This window comes from Macaca thibetana, chromosome X (genome assembly GCF_024542745.1).
Source record: "Macaca thibetana thibetana isolate TM-01 chromosome X, ASM2454274v1, whole genome shotgun sequence".
NCBI lineage: Eukaryota > Metazoa > Chordata > Mammalia > Primates > Cercopithecidae > Macaca > Macaca thibetana.
Window position 1 is genome coordinate 127,672,451 of NC_065598.1, and position 17,596 is coordinate 127,690,046.

Here is a 17,596-nt window from a genome sequence, read left to right on the forward strand (position 1 = left end):
GAATAGCTGTAGTGATATATGAGTTCTCTATTGCTTCATTGATGGAGTATATTAGAGGCTTGAGATGGCTCAACAATACTGTTGAGGAAAGGTAGCTGTCCAAATAGAACCAGAATGGTATTATTTTAGAGGAAAAAATGAAGCACTTGAGAAGTACATGCTTTTTCCTTTCATCACCACTACTGCTACGTTTTTTTTAAAAGTAGGATGATTCTAATTTTTCCAAAGGTCTCCATTTTCACAGTACCTGGCAGAGTCCACACAAAAAGAGGGAAGAACACCTGACTGGACATCCTGAGATCTGGCTCCTGGCCTCCCTTGGTGCAATTAGATGAAGTATCTTGCTCTCTGGGAGAAGAATTGTAGCATACATTGCAGTGGAAAGATCATGGGACAAGTATCAGAAGACCAGGAGTCTAGACTGCCCTCTGCTAGTAGCTAGGTGTGTGCCTCATGGAAAGTAACTTACCTTTCTTGAGTCTCAGTGTCCTTGTGTTCAGCAAAGTAACTGGTCTCATGTAAAGTATGAAAATGTTCCAATACCAAATGAACATTATAAAGGCTCTTGGTGGCTACCACACATGCCCAGCTTTGACAGTTTAAGTGCTTTCTGGGGATAATCCAATGGGTCAGCAAATGGATTGATGGTGGTCTGCTGTGTTGGCCAGAATAACAGGTTCACATTACCAAAGGGAACCATATGTGAGGCTAAATGCAATGGTCTGGCCTGATTGGTCATGGGTCAACCTCTGCAAAACCTGTGCTTCCTGATCTCAGTGACACAGTTCTGCACTGAATTTTTTGTTTTTCTGTCTTGTCAATTTGGCTCACTGCTGGCATAGAAGAAACTGCTTGCACCTCCCTGAAAGTCATTTCCAGGGTAGTCTGGCTCTGCTGCTCAGACATATCCCATTCCATCTGTTCTTCCCTGAAACAGAGGGCTGGCTACCCAGCTTCACATCCAGGCAATGAAATAGAGCAAGCAGAACTGATGCAACATTCAAGCTGTAGGTTTCCTAAGTGACTTAGCATGCTACACTGAATCTCAGTAGGCTCCAAATGGATTGAAAGTCGGAAAATGGTGGAATTAGACATTCCATTTTAGCTTTGACCTAATCCACAACTCCAACATTTTCTGACCAAGACACAGAGGATTCTGCCCCTCTGGAGCGACCGACTTGCATTTTCTTCCTTTGACCTAACCTTGCTACCTGAAGGGTAAATGGATAAAATTAAAGAGCTCAGGGATTGCTTCTCAGGAGCCTTTATTGCTATCCCCATATAACCTATTTCCCACCCCAACCCTGGTGTCAGCTAGGACTTGTAGGACTTAAATACCACGTTGTCATCCTCTGTCCTCCCTACTAAGACTGTGAGCTGTTCGAGGGTACCTATAGTATTTTACATTTATATGGCTCCAGAGTCTAGTGCAATGGCACAAAGTAGATGCTTAATATATTTTAGCTACTACTACTATTATTATTATTGGTGCCAAAGAAGGTTTTTTACCAAAATTGTTTATTTGGGTACCTCAGGTGGGCATATCATTATCCTCTTGGAGCCTCAATTTCCTCGTGTGTGCAACAGAAATAATAGTGCCTGTTTCATGAGCTTTTGGTAGGCAAGGATTAATGAGACAAAATGTACCAAGTGCCTGGGACACAGGTTGGCCCATAACACTCAGTGAACACATATTCCTTATTTTTAGCCACGATGCATATTTGGGGCAACTTGACTTTTGCATTTTTGTTTTCTTCAAAAACAGAGAAGACTGAATTTCTTTTCAGGGAAGAAAAGAACCCTCCTTCTATCTCCTAGCCTGTGTCTGGCCTCAAAAGAACATAGGAAAAGTCTTAAAAACTGCTCTATATCCTATTGTCATTAGGTCAAACAACATCAGAACATGGCATCCTCTGTGCTGGTTGTTGTGAAAATACACCATGGGGAAAAGCCTTGGGGTGGAGACATCTACCTATCCCCCCCCACCACCACACACACCAAAGCTAAGGAAATGCATAGACAGTTCAGCAGGAACTGGAAACACAGTTCTGAACTACAACACAGTGCCTAAACATCCACAGGCACTGTTCTATAAAGTGTGAAAAATGCCCTTCATAGTCTCACCATATGCACAGAAGGTCAGTACTGCTCCCGTTGAAAATGATATCCTGAGAAGGAGAAAATGTGCAGTAATGGAAAAAAGGAAAAATCTCCTGAAAACTGATGGGAGAGGACTAAGAGAAGGAGCACAGTGCAAGAAACCCTGGCACACATATCTAGGAAGAGCATGTCGGATAACCTGTAATTTTTCACAACAAAAACAATGAAGAATTCAGAACTAGCTCAGCCTATGAGTCACTATACATGACAAGTAAAAGACACCTAGCTCAAAATGTGCAAAGAGGGACCCTTCACCATGGCAGAAGCTTGGGATGTGTCCAAGTATGGCAAGTGAGATATAGATAATTTTTTATCTACTTAAGAATGTATTTATTCAGGTCTCCCACTGTTGAAAACCTGGGTATGGTATTAGGTATGCATTCTCTATGTCATCTTAACTCAGATTCTACCAGTTGCTCCTTTTGTAGCTCACACGGAGATTCTTCACTCAAAAAGTAAGAGAGTGAACTCCTGCAAAGTCAAAAGAAACAAGGGAAGGCCCCTTTGGAAAGGCAACAGCAAATCACAAACATCCATAATTATACATCAGGGTCTAATAGATGGAGATTGTGCCCTGTGGTTGTTGGTGTGACAGGTAGGTACAAGGTGCCCAGGTAGGGTCTGCCATTGTTGTAAGCATGGAGTTAAAAGAAGTTCTGCAATGCCATCCCTGTTAACTGAGAGTGCGTGTTAACAATGAATTGGGACTAATTTGAAAACATTCAGCTGCCTGGGAATGTGTGCATCAATTCCCTTCCTTCATAATTTATACAGCATTTTGATTGTGGTGCTCAGCAATAAATAACTGAAATGAGTTCTAACTGCTTGGAGATTTAGTTTTATGCCTTTAACACCATTTTTTATATTCCGCAAGATAGCTTGCATTCAACTTTATATGCAAACCTGAAATGGTATTCAGAGGAAAATAAGGAAAAAAAGGCAGCCAACAGATCTTTTGCTTTGGGAATTGAATATAAGATCATATTCAAAGTGCAGCATTTATGGTCCAATGCAGAATACATAAAATATATGACCATTACAAATTCACCTTTCATTGCAAAGCTGTGCTCTTGTAGTGACATATCTTATTGCTAGATTAGAGCTTTTAGCATGATGAAGGCATCTTTCATCTTCTCCTAGATGCAGGCTGGGTGCTCTTTCTGGACTGTGTTTCTGCCTGTCACAATGCCCCACACCCTGGAGAGAGAGCTTACAGAGGAATCATTCACCACAGGGCTGAAGCAACTTCCAAGGGGAAGTGTCTAATTAGAGGTATATCATCTGCATGGGATCACACTGCCTGAGTTTGTCACAATTTGCTGAAGCCAAAGGGAGAGATCAGCTGGTGTTGTCTTCTGGAATAAGCCCAAGAAAGGTCAATCTAATATCGCAAATATTCAGCCCATACAAGTTTTGGTAATACCAAGAAGACAGTTTCATGTAGGACGTGGTGCATGTTAATAACTAGGAAAAGAATATACATATCATGTAAATCAGTGATATGGTTAAAACATAAATGTACTTAAACCAGGAAATTTATGGAAAGGCTTACCAGATTCTTCTAACTCAAGTCTAAACCTCAGTGTATGGATCAAGACAGGTTTTCATGGACCTTGTAAGTCATAAATCAGTGCTGCTGCTGCTGCTTTAATTCTTCAAACTTGTAATTCAACTCTTACATTGCCCTTATGGACTTATGTCCTTGCCCTTCACAGTCAGCCCTAAGCTATCTTTCCAGAGTCATCTCCTGACTTTCCCATCCCTCTCCTCCCTCTTCCCTAGTTCTTCATGAACCCAATATTACTGACACATGCCTTGCTCGTTTCAATTCCCCAGTGATGAGCCCAGTGGGAAGCACACAGAAGACACTCCACAAATCTTTGTTGAATGAATATGAATAAATGACAAAAGGCAGACAGCACTTGACTTTTTGACAGCTATGTCAGATGTACAGAAGCACTTTTCACTTACTTCCCACTCTTAGATGTGTTCCGGGTCTTTGTGGATGACGGAGAGTTGGCGCCTGCGTTAGTGTTTGGAGAACCCCGTTTATCCTTACTATACCCACAGAAAGAATAGAAAACATATACACAACAAGGACCACAGAGACAAAAAGCAATTAGTCACTTCATTTAAAGACTTTCAAGGCCAGCCTGCATATCCCCCCACCACCCCCGGCCAATCTCTCTCTCTCTCTCCTGTCAAAGTATGATCTTATCCAGTTGTGCCCTTTAAAGGTAGAGAGTGGGAACCACTGGTCAAGTTCAAAGAAAGCTACCCTTTTGGCATTCAAAGCTTGAACTCATGAATTCCATTAATGATAGCACCACAGCCCAGGCCCCAAGGGGGCCTCTAGTTTAAAAGAGATATATATATACATATATATATAGTCTTTAAAATAAAATCATTTCTTTCCAGGCACTGAATTCTCTTCATTACATGTTCAGTTCTGAAGCTGCTGACTTTTAGTGAAGTATGTGGATGCCAAATGACTTCTAAAAGTCTTTGGGAGATACTATCAGATGAATTAATAATTTTCACTCATAATGTTACATGGGAAGGCCGTGAATTCAGATATTCTTTCAGAAGAAGCACCACCTGCTTCATGAGTAATTGAATTTAAATCTCCACCTTCAATAACTCCACTGCTTATGTCAAACCTTGGAAACAATTACGAAATAAATCACAAGGAAGGCCTGCTTAATCTCATCAGGTTAATAAACGCAGACGAATTAATCACCTAAAGGTAAACAAAAAGGAATAATTGATTGGAGTCTTCTTGATTACTTTATTCTATTTCCTTTATCAAACTATTTTACCATTATCTTCAGTTCAGCTGCTCTGCCTTGAAATTATTCCTTTACTTCATCTTCAGATTTCCATGGAAACCAATTCAAAGTCTTTCCCTCCACTTGACGATGTGTGGAATTATTTATCCTGATTTCATCAGGAAGATTTTTTTTTTGTTAGTAAGTTCTATGTCAGCATAACCTTTTATAAAAAGTGAAGGTAAGAAAGAAAAATATGTATCTTCATATTTAATGTGTATAATAGAACCTTCCAATGGCAAAGAATATTACCTCAGAAAATGTCAAACAGCTTTTCAGATATTTATGAACCTTTTAAGTACCTCCAAAATAGGTGTCTGCAAGTAGCTGTATTTATATGTGGGGTGGGCTGGGGGTCACAAAAGATATTCTGCCATGTACCCATCAGCTTCAAATGACTTCATGGATATGACTGGAACAAGAGATAATCATGGGTTCCTGGTGATTGCAAAGATAATAAAATGTGTGTGGGCACGGAAAAAGGCTGATCAGGAAAAGTCAGAGAGATAGCAACTGTCCAAGCACTTAAGAGTCACCATCTACGCCGGGTGCAGTGGCTCATGTCTATAATCCCAACATTTTGGGAAGCTGAGGCAGGTGGATCACGAGGTCAGGAGTTTGAGACCAGCCTGGCCAACATAGCAAAACCCCATCTCTACTAAAAATACAAAAAAAAAAAAAAAAATTACCCGGGCATGGTGGCAGGCATCTGTAATCCCAGCTACTTGGGAGGCTGAGGCAGGAGAATAGCTTGAACCCGGGAGGCGGAGTTTGCAGTAAGCCGAAATCACGCGATTGCACTCCAGCCCAGGTGACAGTGTGAGACTCCGTCTCAAGAAACAAAACAAAACAAAACAAAACAAAACAAAACAAAAAACATCTAGGGGGTATGAAAAACAGCTCTTAGAAGTGGGAGATACCCTTGTGAGCTCTGGCTCTGCTGCTGGAGTGGATGGCTCTGGAGAGAGTGGACACACATTCTATCCCAGAGGAGGGGGCAGAAATCCACTGGAATGAGGTGCTGGGATTCCTGCACAGTGCAGGGATCATTACCCTGTACCACTCACAGACTCACCAGAATGTGGCCACATTCTGAGTGGGGACTGAAGAACTCACTTGGTGCTGCCTTTATCCATCCATGATGACTTCCTGGCAAATGATTCCTTAGGGACGTGAGACCAGGGATCATCCTGACTGTCCTCTTCACAAATTCAAAATTGTCTCTTCCAAAAGTTTGCCATAGCCTGATGCAAAGAATGCAATATGCTAATATGCTCTGTGTCACAAAAGTAGGTGTCAACTTCCTCACTCTTGCACCCTGGTCACTGGTCACTGAATCTTCCTCCTCCTAGCCCCTCACCTAAGCAGTAGGCAGTGGGAAACTTGGCTGGAAGCATTCAGAAACAAGGGATATTTTTGATGTGTCTCATGCACACTACTGGGCTCAGAGTAGGTGGTGATTTAAGTCATCACTAAATCACTAAGTGCTGAGTCACTAAGCTCATTCATTCACTTTTTTAAATTTATTTTTTATTTTTTTATTTTTTTTGATAAAACAGCATCCTCCACTACTAAATTTCCATGTCTGTGCCTTGGGCACTAGGGTCCTCTATAGTCTACATTATAATTGACCCTGTTTAAGCTCAATGCAGGACACAGTAGGACAACAGGGAAAGCTATCAGCTGGCAGCGACAGCCTTATTATTGTCAACTGGTGCTCTAGCAGGAGGTGGTCCTGGAGCAGTAATCCTTTAAAAGATAGGAATAAGGGCCCCTCTGACCTACAGTGCAGATATTGGGGAAATGAAAACAAAAACATTCTCAGGAATAAATCACACAGGAAAGGCATGGCACCAAGAATAGGGGTAAAATTAATCAAGTAACTGGATATGTTTTTTCTATGCAAATAACAGATCCATTAACGGTGACGAAATGTATCTGAAAGGGGGATCGAGAAGAACTTGTGGCTAGCTTGGATCCTAGGAGCTTAATTTTGTAGATGTACTGACTGTGGTATAGAAAAGTTTACCTAACATTGACAGAAAAAGTCTTCATTCCTCCACCAAAATCCAGGTCAGTTAGATAAGCCTGGGCAAGATGCCACAATTCTGAAGCTTTGAGAGAGAAGGAGATCAAAGCAGTGATATCAAGGACACTGCATTTTCCAGAAGGGTCCCATGAGAAATAAAGAGAAAATGCTGCAGCTGCAGACTGACTGGTAGCTTCAAAGACCTTTGGGGAAAAGACCTAAAGATTAAGATCCTGCTAAGAATTCTGGTCACTGAAACATCCCGCAATCCCAGGGATTTACAGGAATAAACCCAATCTGTTTCAAAGACATACAGATATAATTTTGGATATATGAGATTGGTGGGGGGTGGGTGCTCCTTGATTTAGAGTTCCTAACTTACATATCTGAAACAGATCTACCCCAGTGGTTGTTCTTTTGATTTGCCCATCTCTAGACTACTTGTCAGCCCTCGTCACTTTCATCTTGTCTTTGAATTGTAATCTCAAACGCTATGTCCTACAGTTTCCAAGGGTATGGATCCAGGCTTCCTCTACTTCACCTGAGTAACTATCCTTTTCTATGGATAAGCTGCTTTCCTCTCTCTAGTGCCTCACAACCAAGCCTCAATAAAGGCTTATGAAAACAATTACAGGTGAGTTTCTGTTAGGAAAAGTTAATGAGTGCTAGCACTCCTTCTGTCTGGTTGGCTGTCCATCTCCATCAAGAAAACCCTTTCCCACAGGCTCCATAAACGTCTCCAGCACTACAAAAGTGAAAAAACAATTTGCAGTATTATGCACATTGTATTCAGGTGGGAAAACTGCAACTAACCCAACTCTTCAGCATTTTCAAAGTGTTTCTGATTGAATGATTTGATGCTGAAATGGTATCCAGTGTACTTAAACCAAAATGGCAATCAGACCCAATCCAATCTGAATTTTGCTGTTTGGTCAAAGGTACTTGTGGGAGAAGAACCCCATGGCTTAAAACACACCTGATTCACTTTCTTGATGGGTGGCATACAGAAACTTCTGCATCTCCTTTGTAAGCTCTTTTTGGAATTAACTCATCTCCAGATCCCTGAAAAATAGTTGTGCTGATACAACTACAATAGTACTGAAATTTTAAAAATTAATTTTCAGGGTCCCAGGAAATTGAAATTATATTTCAAAATAACAGGTTTGGCTATGATATTTATTGTCTACATATCTTTTACTAGCCATTTAGCATGTGGTGCTCGTGGTGTTGCTTATATTTTATTATTTATCTGTCTCTCTAACTCACTTTTAAATGGGCAGTCAAAAAATATTCGTTGAGCGAATAAATTAAAAAGCTGCATTTGGGCTCAATGGAAAGAAGTGTCATGATTGAGTATTAATGTCTTGCACCAGTTTGAGAGAAGGAAGTGGTGACACATGTCTCATATCTTCCATCCCTGAAGAGGAATGGTCTGGGAGAATTGGACTCCAGTCACTGAAGGTTGGTCATCATGTGTATCACAAAAAAGGTGAGCTTAGAAAGGACTCTCAAGTAAGCTTGCTTGGATGGTTGAAGAGTGCCTGTGAAATAACACATCTGTTGTATTTGTATAGTCCTTAATGTTTTCCAATGTGTGTTCTTGTGATAACTGAGATGAAACCCACCTTATTGTTGAGGGTTTGTTTCAAGTCTCTCTGAGAGAAATACTAGCTATTCTTTACTCCCTAGAGATGCCTCTTAGGCTCCTGAACACTCCCGGACTGAATAAAATGCACTTAAAACAGATAGACTCTCCCAGGGATAAAAGTTCATCTAGTCGGCCTCCCCAACAGGTGCTTAAGGCCCCTCTCCAACAGATACACCAAGTCGTCATGTTTTGAAAGGTTTTTCAATCGTGATTGTTTCCCCATGAAAACCTGCTTTTCTCTTTTCTAAAAGACTCACATTTCTGAAGTATGTTTGCCGTTGTTCTATTGTTGAGCAAGACAGCTCTTCAAATATTGATTTCCTTTAATTAAAGCTGATAATACTTCTGCATTTCATTTTTTCTATCTTGTTAGGTTATGTCCTGAGTGGTTTTCTTTGTTCCAAACTTTTTCATTTCTTTTGCCCAAGGTGTCTAAATTAGAGTCCTTGCCCCTTTCAGTAACTTATGCCCATTATCTATATTTCTGATAATCATCTGGCAAAGAAAGTTCAGTTCAGTGAGATGTACTTTTATTTAGCATCCTCTTCTAGTTCCCCTTTGCTTAACTATGGATAATAACTGAGAATTTCTGAGGGAAGGGAAAAGCTCATTTTTATTGCTATGAAGCCCAGTGTAACTATGATCTCTCAGAAGCAGCCTCATAAGTTCAAAGCATTTATTCAGGAATTCCAAGTTCTAATCCTGGCTGCCAGCAAGGCATTTAACTTCTTGCTCTCTTAGTCTTCTTATCTACAAAGCAGAGGGAATTATACTGATCAGGTAAACCATTCACAATGAAGCTCATAGTTACTCTGGAATTGCAAAAGCACTTGGAAAAGGCAGCCAGGGCACTCATGTTATCTTGCCCTCTCCCCTTCCATTAACTTTTCACTCTAGCAGCTCACCACAGGGCTCAGAGACTGCAGCAATGGGCTCATTGATTTTTGTTGCTATTTTGCTCTCTTCACCTCTTGGTACATGTTGTTTTTGCCCAGAGAGTGACAGTCACATCACTGAATGCCTCATTGGGATCCAGAAAGAACATGAGTCAGTTTCTAAATTATATTATTTTCTCATTTAAGCTGACTAATCCCATGTGTCTTTACCAACATGGTGGACCTTAGTTACAGACTATCAGAGGCCAATAGAACTGTATCTAACAGTTGTAAGTGGTATTATACAACCGTTGCATTTGCATCTAACTCTAGCCTTCTCCATCACATCAGGGATTGAGGAGCAGAAATCATAGTTATGGAATTGGATGGTTTGGGGTAATTGAGATCTGAAATATAATGAGAGGCTGGGCTGGAATGGTGGTTATAGGGGTGGAAAGAAACTATGCCTGGCATAGCAAAAGAAAATATGACAACTTGGGGATTGACTATGTTTGGAGAATGAGAATAAACCCTAAATGAAAGTCACTGAGAAGGTTTGCAAGCTGGATGACTGAGAACAAATTTACTCTGCCAGTGAAAGAGACAGAGTAGTTGGGAGGGAGATCTGGACTAGAGGAGAAGATGACGGATTTAGTTTGGGGCCTATCGAGTTGGGGTATTGATGGACAGTGTCCCAGTAGGCAATTAGAGAGATGGAACTGGAGCTCAAGAAGAAAGACAGGGCAGATGTACGGTCATTGCTCCAAAGTGAGACTCAAAGCCATGAGATAAGCAGTGAGGCCTGATGCGACAATGATCCACTATGATTAAGGAGTGTTTCAAGAAGCATCCTATGCCAGAATCTGTTTACTTCCACCCCACTCTATGAGGATTTACAACTGTGTACAAAGACTTGTATGCCAGAGGTCCAAGTAAAAGAGTCTAAGCCAGGTAACTTAGTTATGTAGAGATCAATGCTAAGGTTAATGAGTGAAAGTGAAGGCCTCGTTCCTGGTGCAGGCCGGTGGCTTTCTTCATCCCACATACATAGCCTGCTTCTCCCCATTCTCCCAGCCCACTCAGATTGCTTACAGATGACAAGGCAAGCTGGGTGCCAAGAGATGGGTGGCAATCATTGTCAACCTATTCCTATAACAAACACCTCACCGAGTACATCCTATGCTGTTTTCACCTTGGCGTAAGAAGGACACCCTGGCAGATGAGCAAAATTGAGCTTTCTACCTTGGCTTCACTTGCAGTTCACATCTTTTCTCTTTACCACAGACTGAGTACTAGGATTTATACCTCCAATAGTACTAAAATCTCCTTTGTTTTTTTTTTTTTTTTTGTTTGTTTGTTTGTTTTTTTTAACATGATTCCCTTCCCTCTTGATTCTGTCTCTGCACGTGTCTCACTAACTGGCAACCTTTCTGGGAGTAAATCAAGGGCTTTGCCCTCGAAGAGCCAAAGTATCCCAAGCTTCCTGAGTGGAGTTTAGTGTATTAGGCCAGTTTTGAGGGACCTGTGGCCATCTCCTTTCCCATACTGAGGTAAGCTACCCTCTCTTAGCATCCTGGGTGGTACATGATGCCCAAGCTTAGTAACATCACCACAACTGGGGGCAGAGAGCAACCTGTCTGGGAGTAAATCAAGGGCTTTGCCCTTGAAGAGCTGAAGTATCCCAAGCTTCCTGAGTGGAGTTTAGTGTATTAGGCCAGTTTTGAGGGATCTGTGGCCATCACCCTTCCCATACTGAGGTAAGCTTTTGTTGTTAGCCCTGGCTCTGCAACTTCTTACCAACTGAATCCTTTAATGTCTCTGGGTCTCAGTTTCCTATTATGCCAGTCCTACTTCTTAAGGCCATTAACTAGTTTTGAAAATTATACAATGTTAACCAATTTATCCTCTCAGAAAATATTGAATGTGTTTACTCTGTAGCCTTGGGGATACCATGATGAGTGTGACAAGGTTCCTGCTGGCAGGTGGCCGCAAGGCTAGTGGAGAAGGCAAGCGTTAACAGCTACATAACAATGTAAAGTACCAAGTGGAATAAACAAGTGTGAAAAAATGCTAGCGAAATAAAACAGGAAACAACTGCCTATGCTTGGGGAAGTTAGGGAAAGCAAAGGTAAATGTGAGTTTCCATTATGAAAATTAGGATTTTTGTTTTTGAAGCATTGTAAATCAGAAAAATGGGTTATGAGAATTTTCACAAAATAGAATGAAATTATGCTTGTCCTTTGTTTGAAACAGTTCTCTCTCAACAATGGGCTCATAGACTTAATCATACATCAGATAACCTAGAGTATTTTTAAAATGCAGGTGGTGGGGATCCCCAGAGTTTCTGATTCAGCAGGTCTAGGATGAGACCTGAGAATTTACAATTCTATCAGGTTCCCAGATGATGGTAATATTTCCTGTCTATGGCCCACACTTTGAGAACTACTGCCTCACAGGAAGCATGAGACAACCACACTTGGTGGAAATTGAAAGAGAACAATCAGCCGTATCCATTGTCTCTGCTTTCCAAACAACAAAATTCAAATCTGCTGGATAAAGTTCCCCCCTGTAGGGCTTCTGAGGAGGACAGATGAGAATGCAAAGGGCTGCTGACATCTATCTCTGCAGAAGCTCCTCTTTCCTGGGGAAGTGGCAATTATTGCAAACACCACAGAGTAGAGCTCCATAGCAGGTGAGACAAAGATTGGATCTGACAGCATTAATCGAGCCCAAAGTTCTATTTACTGAAAATGATCCGGCATAATTAAAAATTCACAACTGGAGCCTAGTTGGTGAACATTATACATTAGGGAGTCCCCAGAGTAGGCCAGAAAAGTCTCAGTGAACTTTTTAGGAAAAGCCAAAGGAGTCAACTGCAATGGCAAGAATTAGCACACGGAGAACAAAGAGAAGTCAGTCAGCCTATTCATTTGGAGGTGAGATTCTGATTTTACACTACAGAATGATACAAACTAAGTGTTGGTGGAGAGGCTCATTTCCTCCTCCCTGGTGAATTACCACTTTGTTTCACTTTCTACTTAATATGTTCTTATGGGATTTTCAAGAATGTCCACTCTGCCTGCACATTACATATTAACTTCTTTAAGGACAAGGGCAAATTGTATTCACATCTGTTCACAATATCTCTGATCACACATTTGTCACATACAAGGTTTTCAGCACCTGCTGACTGAAAACCACACCTGGTAAATTTGGCTTCTAACATGTTTATTGAATTGAATTGACTGACCGACGCATACTATGTTAGAGGTTTACTAAAGGAGTCATGTGGCTTTGGCTTTTTGTTCAAATTATATGTTAAATCACACTTCATGACTAAAAAGTGACAGCCTATTGCAGAAGTATTTCTTAGCTCTAGTGCCCACAGATAGGAAACTCAAGTAGAGTAAAACCAGTGAGAATTAGCAACTTTGGAGAATGGTGTTGCCATACTAACTGGAAGCAGCCCTGGTGTTGTGGAAAAAGCTTGGGCACTGAAATCTGGAAGAGCTGAGGTCACATTCTCTTTATAGCTAGAACTCGAACAAGTTGGGTCATTGAGGCAGGGTTGGTCCTACTTAACCAAGACTTCTGATTTTGACATTGGGCCATGGGGTACCCATTCTCTAGCTCCATGTTGTGTCCAAAGCCAACAGTATTCAAATACTTCCTTGTTGCTGAACTTGGCATCTTGAGTACTTTCTAGGGGGCCAAATGTCTCTAGTACCTAAAAGTGCATCTGGACCAGGTGTGGTGGCTCATGTTTGTAATCCCAGCACTTTGGGTGGCTGACGCAGGAGAATTGTTTGCGCTCAGGAGTCCAAGACCAGCTTGGGCAACATAGTAAGACCCTGTCTCTACAAAAATAAAAACAAAATTAGCCGAATGTGGTGGCACATGCCTGTCATCCTAGCTACTTGAGAGGCTGAGTTGGGAAAATGGCTGGAGCCTGGGAAGTCAAGGCTGCAGTGAGCTGTGATTGCACCAGTGCACTCCAGACTGGGCAACAGAGCAAGACCTTGTCTCAAAAGCAAACAGTGCATCTGGCTCCTTAGAAATCAAGTAGAAGGACCATGCCAACAAGATATTGAAAATGCCTTCCGGGGTAGTAAGGAAAGAAAAGTTCCCCCAAACTACATGTTCATGTCTGTTAAAAACATTGACCCTTTAAACCAAAGGACTTTGTGCTTTTCTCTTCACGTTTATTTACAGGGACAGATGAAACTATTTCAATTTTTTTTGTTTGTTTGTTTTTTGTTTTTTTTTTTGAGACGGAGTCTCGCTCTGTCGCCCAGGCTGGAGTGCAGTGGCGCGATCTCGGCTCACTGCAAGCTCCGCCTCCTGGGTTTACGCCATTCTCCTGCCTCAGCCTCCTGAGTAGCTGGGACTACAGGCGCCCGCCACCGCGCCCGGCTAATTTTTTGTATTTTTAGTAGAGACGGGGTTTCACCGTGGTCTCGATCTCCTGACCTTGTGATCCGCCCGCCTCGGCCTCCCAAAGTGCTGGGATTACAGGCGTGAGCCACCGCACCCGGCCAACTATTTCAATTTTTAAACTACTTAGTTATCACACATTCAGGCATCATACCTTTGTTTGAATGAATGTTATTTCTAAATAGGGTCTCCTTTGCAAATATTATCTATTCTATGATCTGTATTGGCCACTTTTAATTTTCCTTTCCAAGTGAAACCCAATTGTCAGCCTCTTTGTGTTGTGTTATGATTTGGAAAATTGAGCATTATTTTAATGTGCATGAAAACAGAAGACTAGAATTCTGACAATTTATGAAAAACAAAACACATCTTTTTTATATCACCCACTAATCACTGTTAAACGCTAAGCCTTGTATAATTTAAACCAATCTACTTCTCTTGATGCACCTGAGTTTTTAATCATAGTCTGGTTAAACCCAAGATGCTTAACTGAGCCAAAGAGTGAGGCTCTTTATTGACCCCTCCCCAGACAAGGGAAAAACTCAAAGAAATATAGAGTTAGAGGAATCCTTAGAAATAGAAAAGTAAGGTCCAGAAAGAAGGGATGTATTCAAGGTAAGTATCCAAGGATGCAGCACTGACTTGACAGAACTTAGCTAGCATATAGCAAACAAGGCCATAGCCACCACGGAGTACAGAACAAGGCCAGAAGGCATGGGATCAAAGATGATGTAACATGAATTAATTGTGGCTCCATGTGCCAATATCAGCCATACAAGAAGGGTGGGCAGCCTTCTTTTGTTGTTGGGGAGAGTATGTGGAAGAAGATGACATGTTCGGTTTTGAGCTATGTTGAGTTCTGTGTGCCTGTGGTACCTCTAGGTGAGATGTTTAGTTGGCAATTGGATATATGGATGCAGAACTTAGCTGGATATAGAGACCTCAGCTGAAGAATGGTCTTTAGAGATTTGGGAGTCTGTGGTAGTTCAAACCTTTAGAAGAGATTACATTGGGAGAGTGTGTAGCATGAGAAGAGAATAGCCTTGGAAGAAGATTAAGGAGGACAGACCAGAGAAGGAAAAGTGGACTCAAAGGAGAACAGTGCCAGAAGGCTTGGGATCAAAGGAGAAACTAGATCGGGGGGCATGAGTATTCCCATCATAGTAGACTCATTTGCTGATGGCTGGGCGTGGTGGTTCACACCTGTAATCCTAGCACTTTGGGAGGCTGAGTCAGGTGGCTCACCTGAGGTCAGGAGTTCGAGACCAGGCTGGCCAACATGGTGAAAACCTGTCTCTACTAAAAATACAAAAAAATTAGCTGGGCATGGTGGTGGGTGCTTGTATTCCCAGCTACTTGGGAGGTTGAGGCAGGATAATCACTTAAACCTGGGAGGCGGAGGTTGCAGTGAGCAAAGATTGCACCATTGCACTCCAGCCTGGGCAACAAGAGCAAAACTAAAAAAAAAAAAAAAAAAAAAAAAAAAAAACAGTCTTGTGTCTTGGGTTTCTAGCCATTACATGTTGCTTTTCCCTGGTGCACTTATCTGATTAACTGTGGTATTTCATCAGTCATCCTATCCTTCATCCCACCAAGAAGCCTTTGTAATTATATGCAACCTGTTCTCATCAATTCCTGGCAAAGATGACCTGAAGTATGCTGAAGGAAGCATCATGTACCAAACAAATACAGAATTATTGGCTTTGGATATATTTTTGTTAGTCTGCCTTATTTATTGCAAGAAAAGTTAATAAAAAAAAGAAAAGAAACTGTTTTAGTACCTCAACTAGATGCCGTAACTGTTTTAAAGTTTATGCAAATATGGTTATAACTTCCCAAAGAAACAACAAATCCATTTTTGATTATTGTTCCTGGTTTGTTTCCTTTATTATGTGGAAAATCAGAAATGGGTCTTATTGCTCTCAACTTGGCTTCAGAACGTCAAGAAAGTCTTAGCTCTGATATAATCAGAATTTAAGGGCTGGGCATGGTGGCTCATGCCTATAATCCCAGCAATTTGGGAGGCCAAGGTAGGAGGATCAATTGAGGACAGGAGTTTGAGACCAGCCTGAGCAACATGGCGAGACTCCTGTCTCTACAACAAATTAAAAAATAAAAAAATAAAAAAAGAATTTAAGTCAGTCTTATGCCACGACCCAATTGATGAACACTTCCAAAAGCCTGTGCTTCCTGAGAGTCATGATATCATCTCCATCACCTCTTTGTAATATAGGTTGTGGGCTTTCAAACAATGGTCCTCTGGTTCTTCCCAGTCACGAAACAATCAACTTCTTATTTAATAAATTATTTAAACCTATACAAACCAGGTGTCCACCCATTTCTCTATACTAAGCACTTTAATCACAGTGCCAGATGTCACTGTCTGGAGGCACTTCTTGGCTTAGAGCAGATGGAGAAGTAGAGAGGTAGAAAACTCCGGTGATAAAAACATGAAAGGTAGACATCATGCTTATTATTTAAAATGTCTAATGTCTAAATATCATAAAGAGCAAACTCCTTGTAGAGAATGTTCTCAGTACTGGTGGAGCAGATGCTACTACAGGAAGAACCTGCCCTATCCCTGACTTCCCTTAACGTTGGTGAGAAAATGGCAATCTTTACTCTGTTACTGACGCTGTCAAGGAAGAGATGCCATAAATGTTAAACCATATTAAACAATTTTCAGAGCCCCTCTCAATGGAGGATGTATGAGTCCAGACACCTCAGAAATATACGTTTTAGAGAATGATTCTATGTGAGATGGGAAGATAATGTAAGCTGTGAAAGACTAGAACCTTCATTGGGGCTCAAGAATGCCAGTCTATCATCATGCCTTGGGGAAGTAGACCAGACCTTCAGATCTGAAAGGAGAAGGCCCTGAAAGTAGCAAAGAAGTTTCCAACAGCAGAAAGTAGAGTTGGCACATAAGGGAACAAGATGGTATTTATCTCAGGGAATCCGAGAATTGGGAAGAGGGGCATCCAGCTAGCTGCCTCAAAGGGATATAAACAATCCGTTGTGGCTTGGGGGCAAAAGAAGTGGCTTTAAAAAGCTGTTCAGTGCTTCTTCTGGGATTCTTAGAATTATGGGTTTTTAGACCCCATCCACTCTAACGACGTTTACTTTTTTTTTTTTTTTCCCTCCCAGAGCAGTTTATTAGTTACCTTTGACATTCTCAGTTTTGTCTATGGCTTGTGAGAGGTCAGTTCAGCATTAAAGTTTCAGAAGCCCAAGGGGGAAATAAAACCCCAGAAGGCGAGTACACCCCTCTTACTCTCAAAAAGTGCTGCTGTTTCTTTTTAAAAATTTCCCAGGCCAGGCACGGTGGCTCACACCTGTAATCCCAGCACTTTGGGTGGCTGATGCAGGATGATCGCTTGAGCTCCTGAGTTTGAGACCAGTCTGGACAACATAGTGAGGCCTTGTTTCAAAAAAAAAAAAAAAATTAAAATGATTCGGGCATGGTGGCCATCGCCTGTAGGCCCAGCTACTCCAGAGGCTAAGATGGGAGGATCACTTGAGCCAGGTGGGTCAAGGCTGCAGTGAGCTATGACCACATCACTGCACTCCAGCCTGGGCGACAGGGCGAGTTCCTGTCTCAATCAATCAATCAAGGTAAACA

The 17,596-nt window shown here is 41.5% G+C and overlaps 1 protein-coding gene and 1 long non-coding RNA gene across 4 annotated transcripts in view; one reads left to right on the plus strand and one right to left on the minus strand.

The window, feature by feature from the left end:
• Positions 1–17,596, minus strand: part of HS6ST2 (heparan sulfate 6-O-sulfotransferase 2) — a 349,965-nt gene that overhangs the window by 39,044 nt on the left and 293,325 nt on the right. For 2 of the 3 annotated variants that reach the window (XM_050777607.1, XM_050777606.1), the window contains one exon: positions 4,132–4,218. The exons of the other annotated variant lie outside the window; for it this stretch is intronic. In XM_050777607.1, the coding sequence (XP_050633564.1) occupies positions 4,132–4,218 (87 nt within the window). The remainder of the gene's footprint in view (positions 1–4,131; positions 4,219–17,596) is intronic. 3 annotated transcript variants of the gene reach the window in all.
• LOC126946892 (uncharacterized) lies at positions 2,669–5,158 on the plus strand. The gene is made up of 3 exons (XR_007722793.1): positions 2,669–2,755; positions 3,301–3,432; positions 4,579–5,158. It is a non-coding gene; the product is annotated as an uncharacterized LOC126946892 (long non-coding RNA).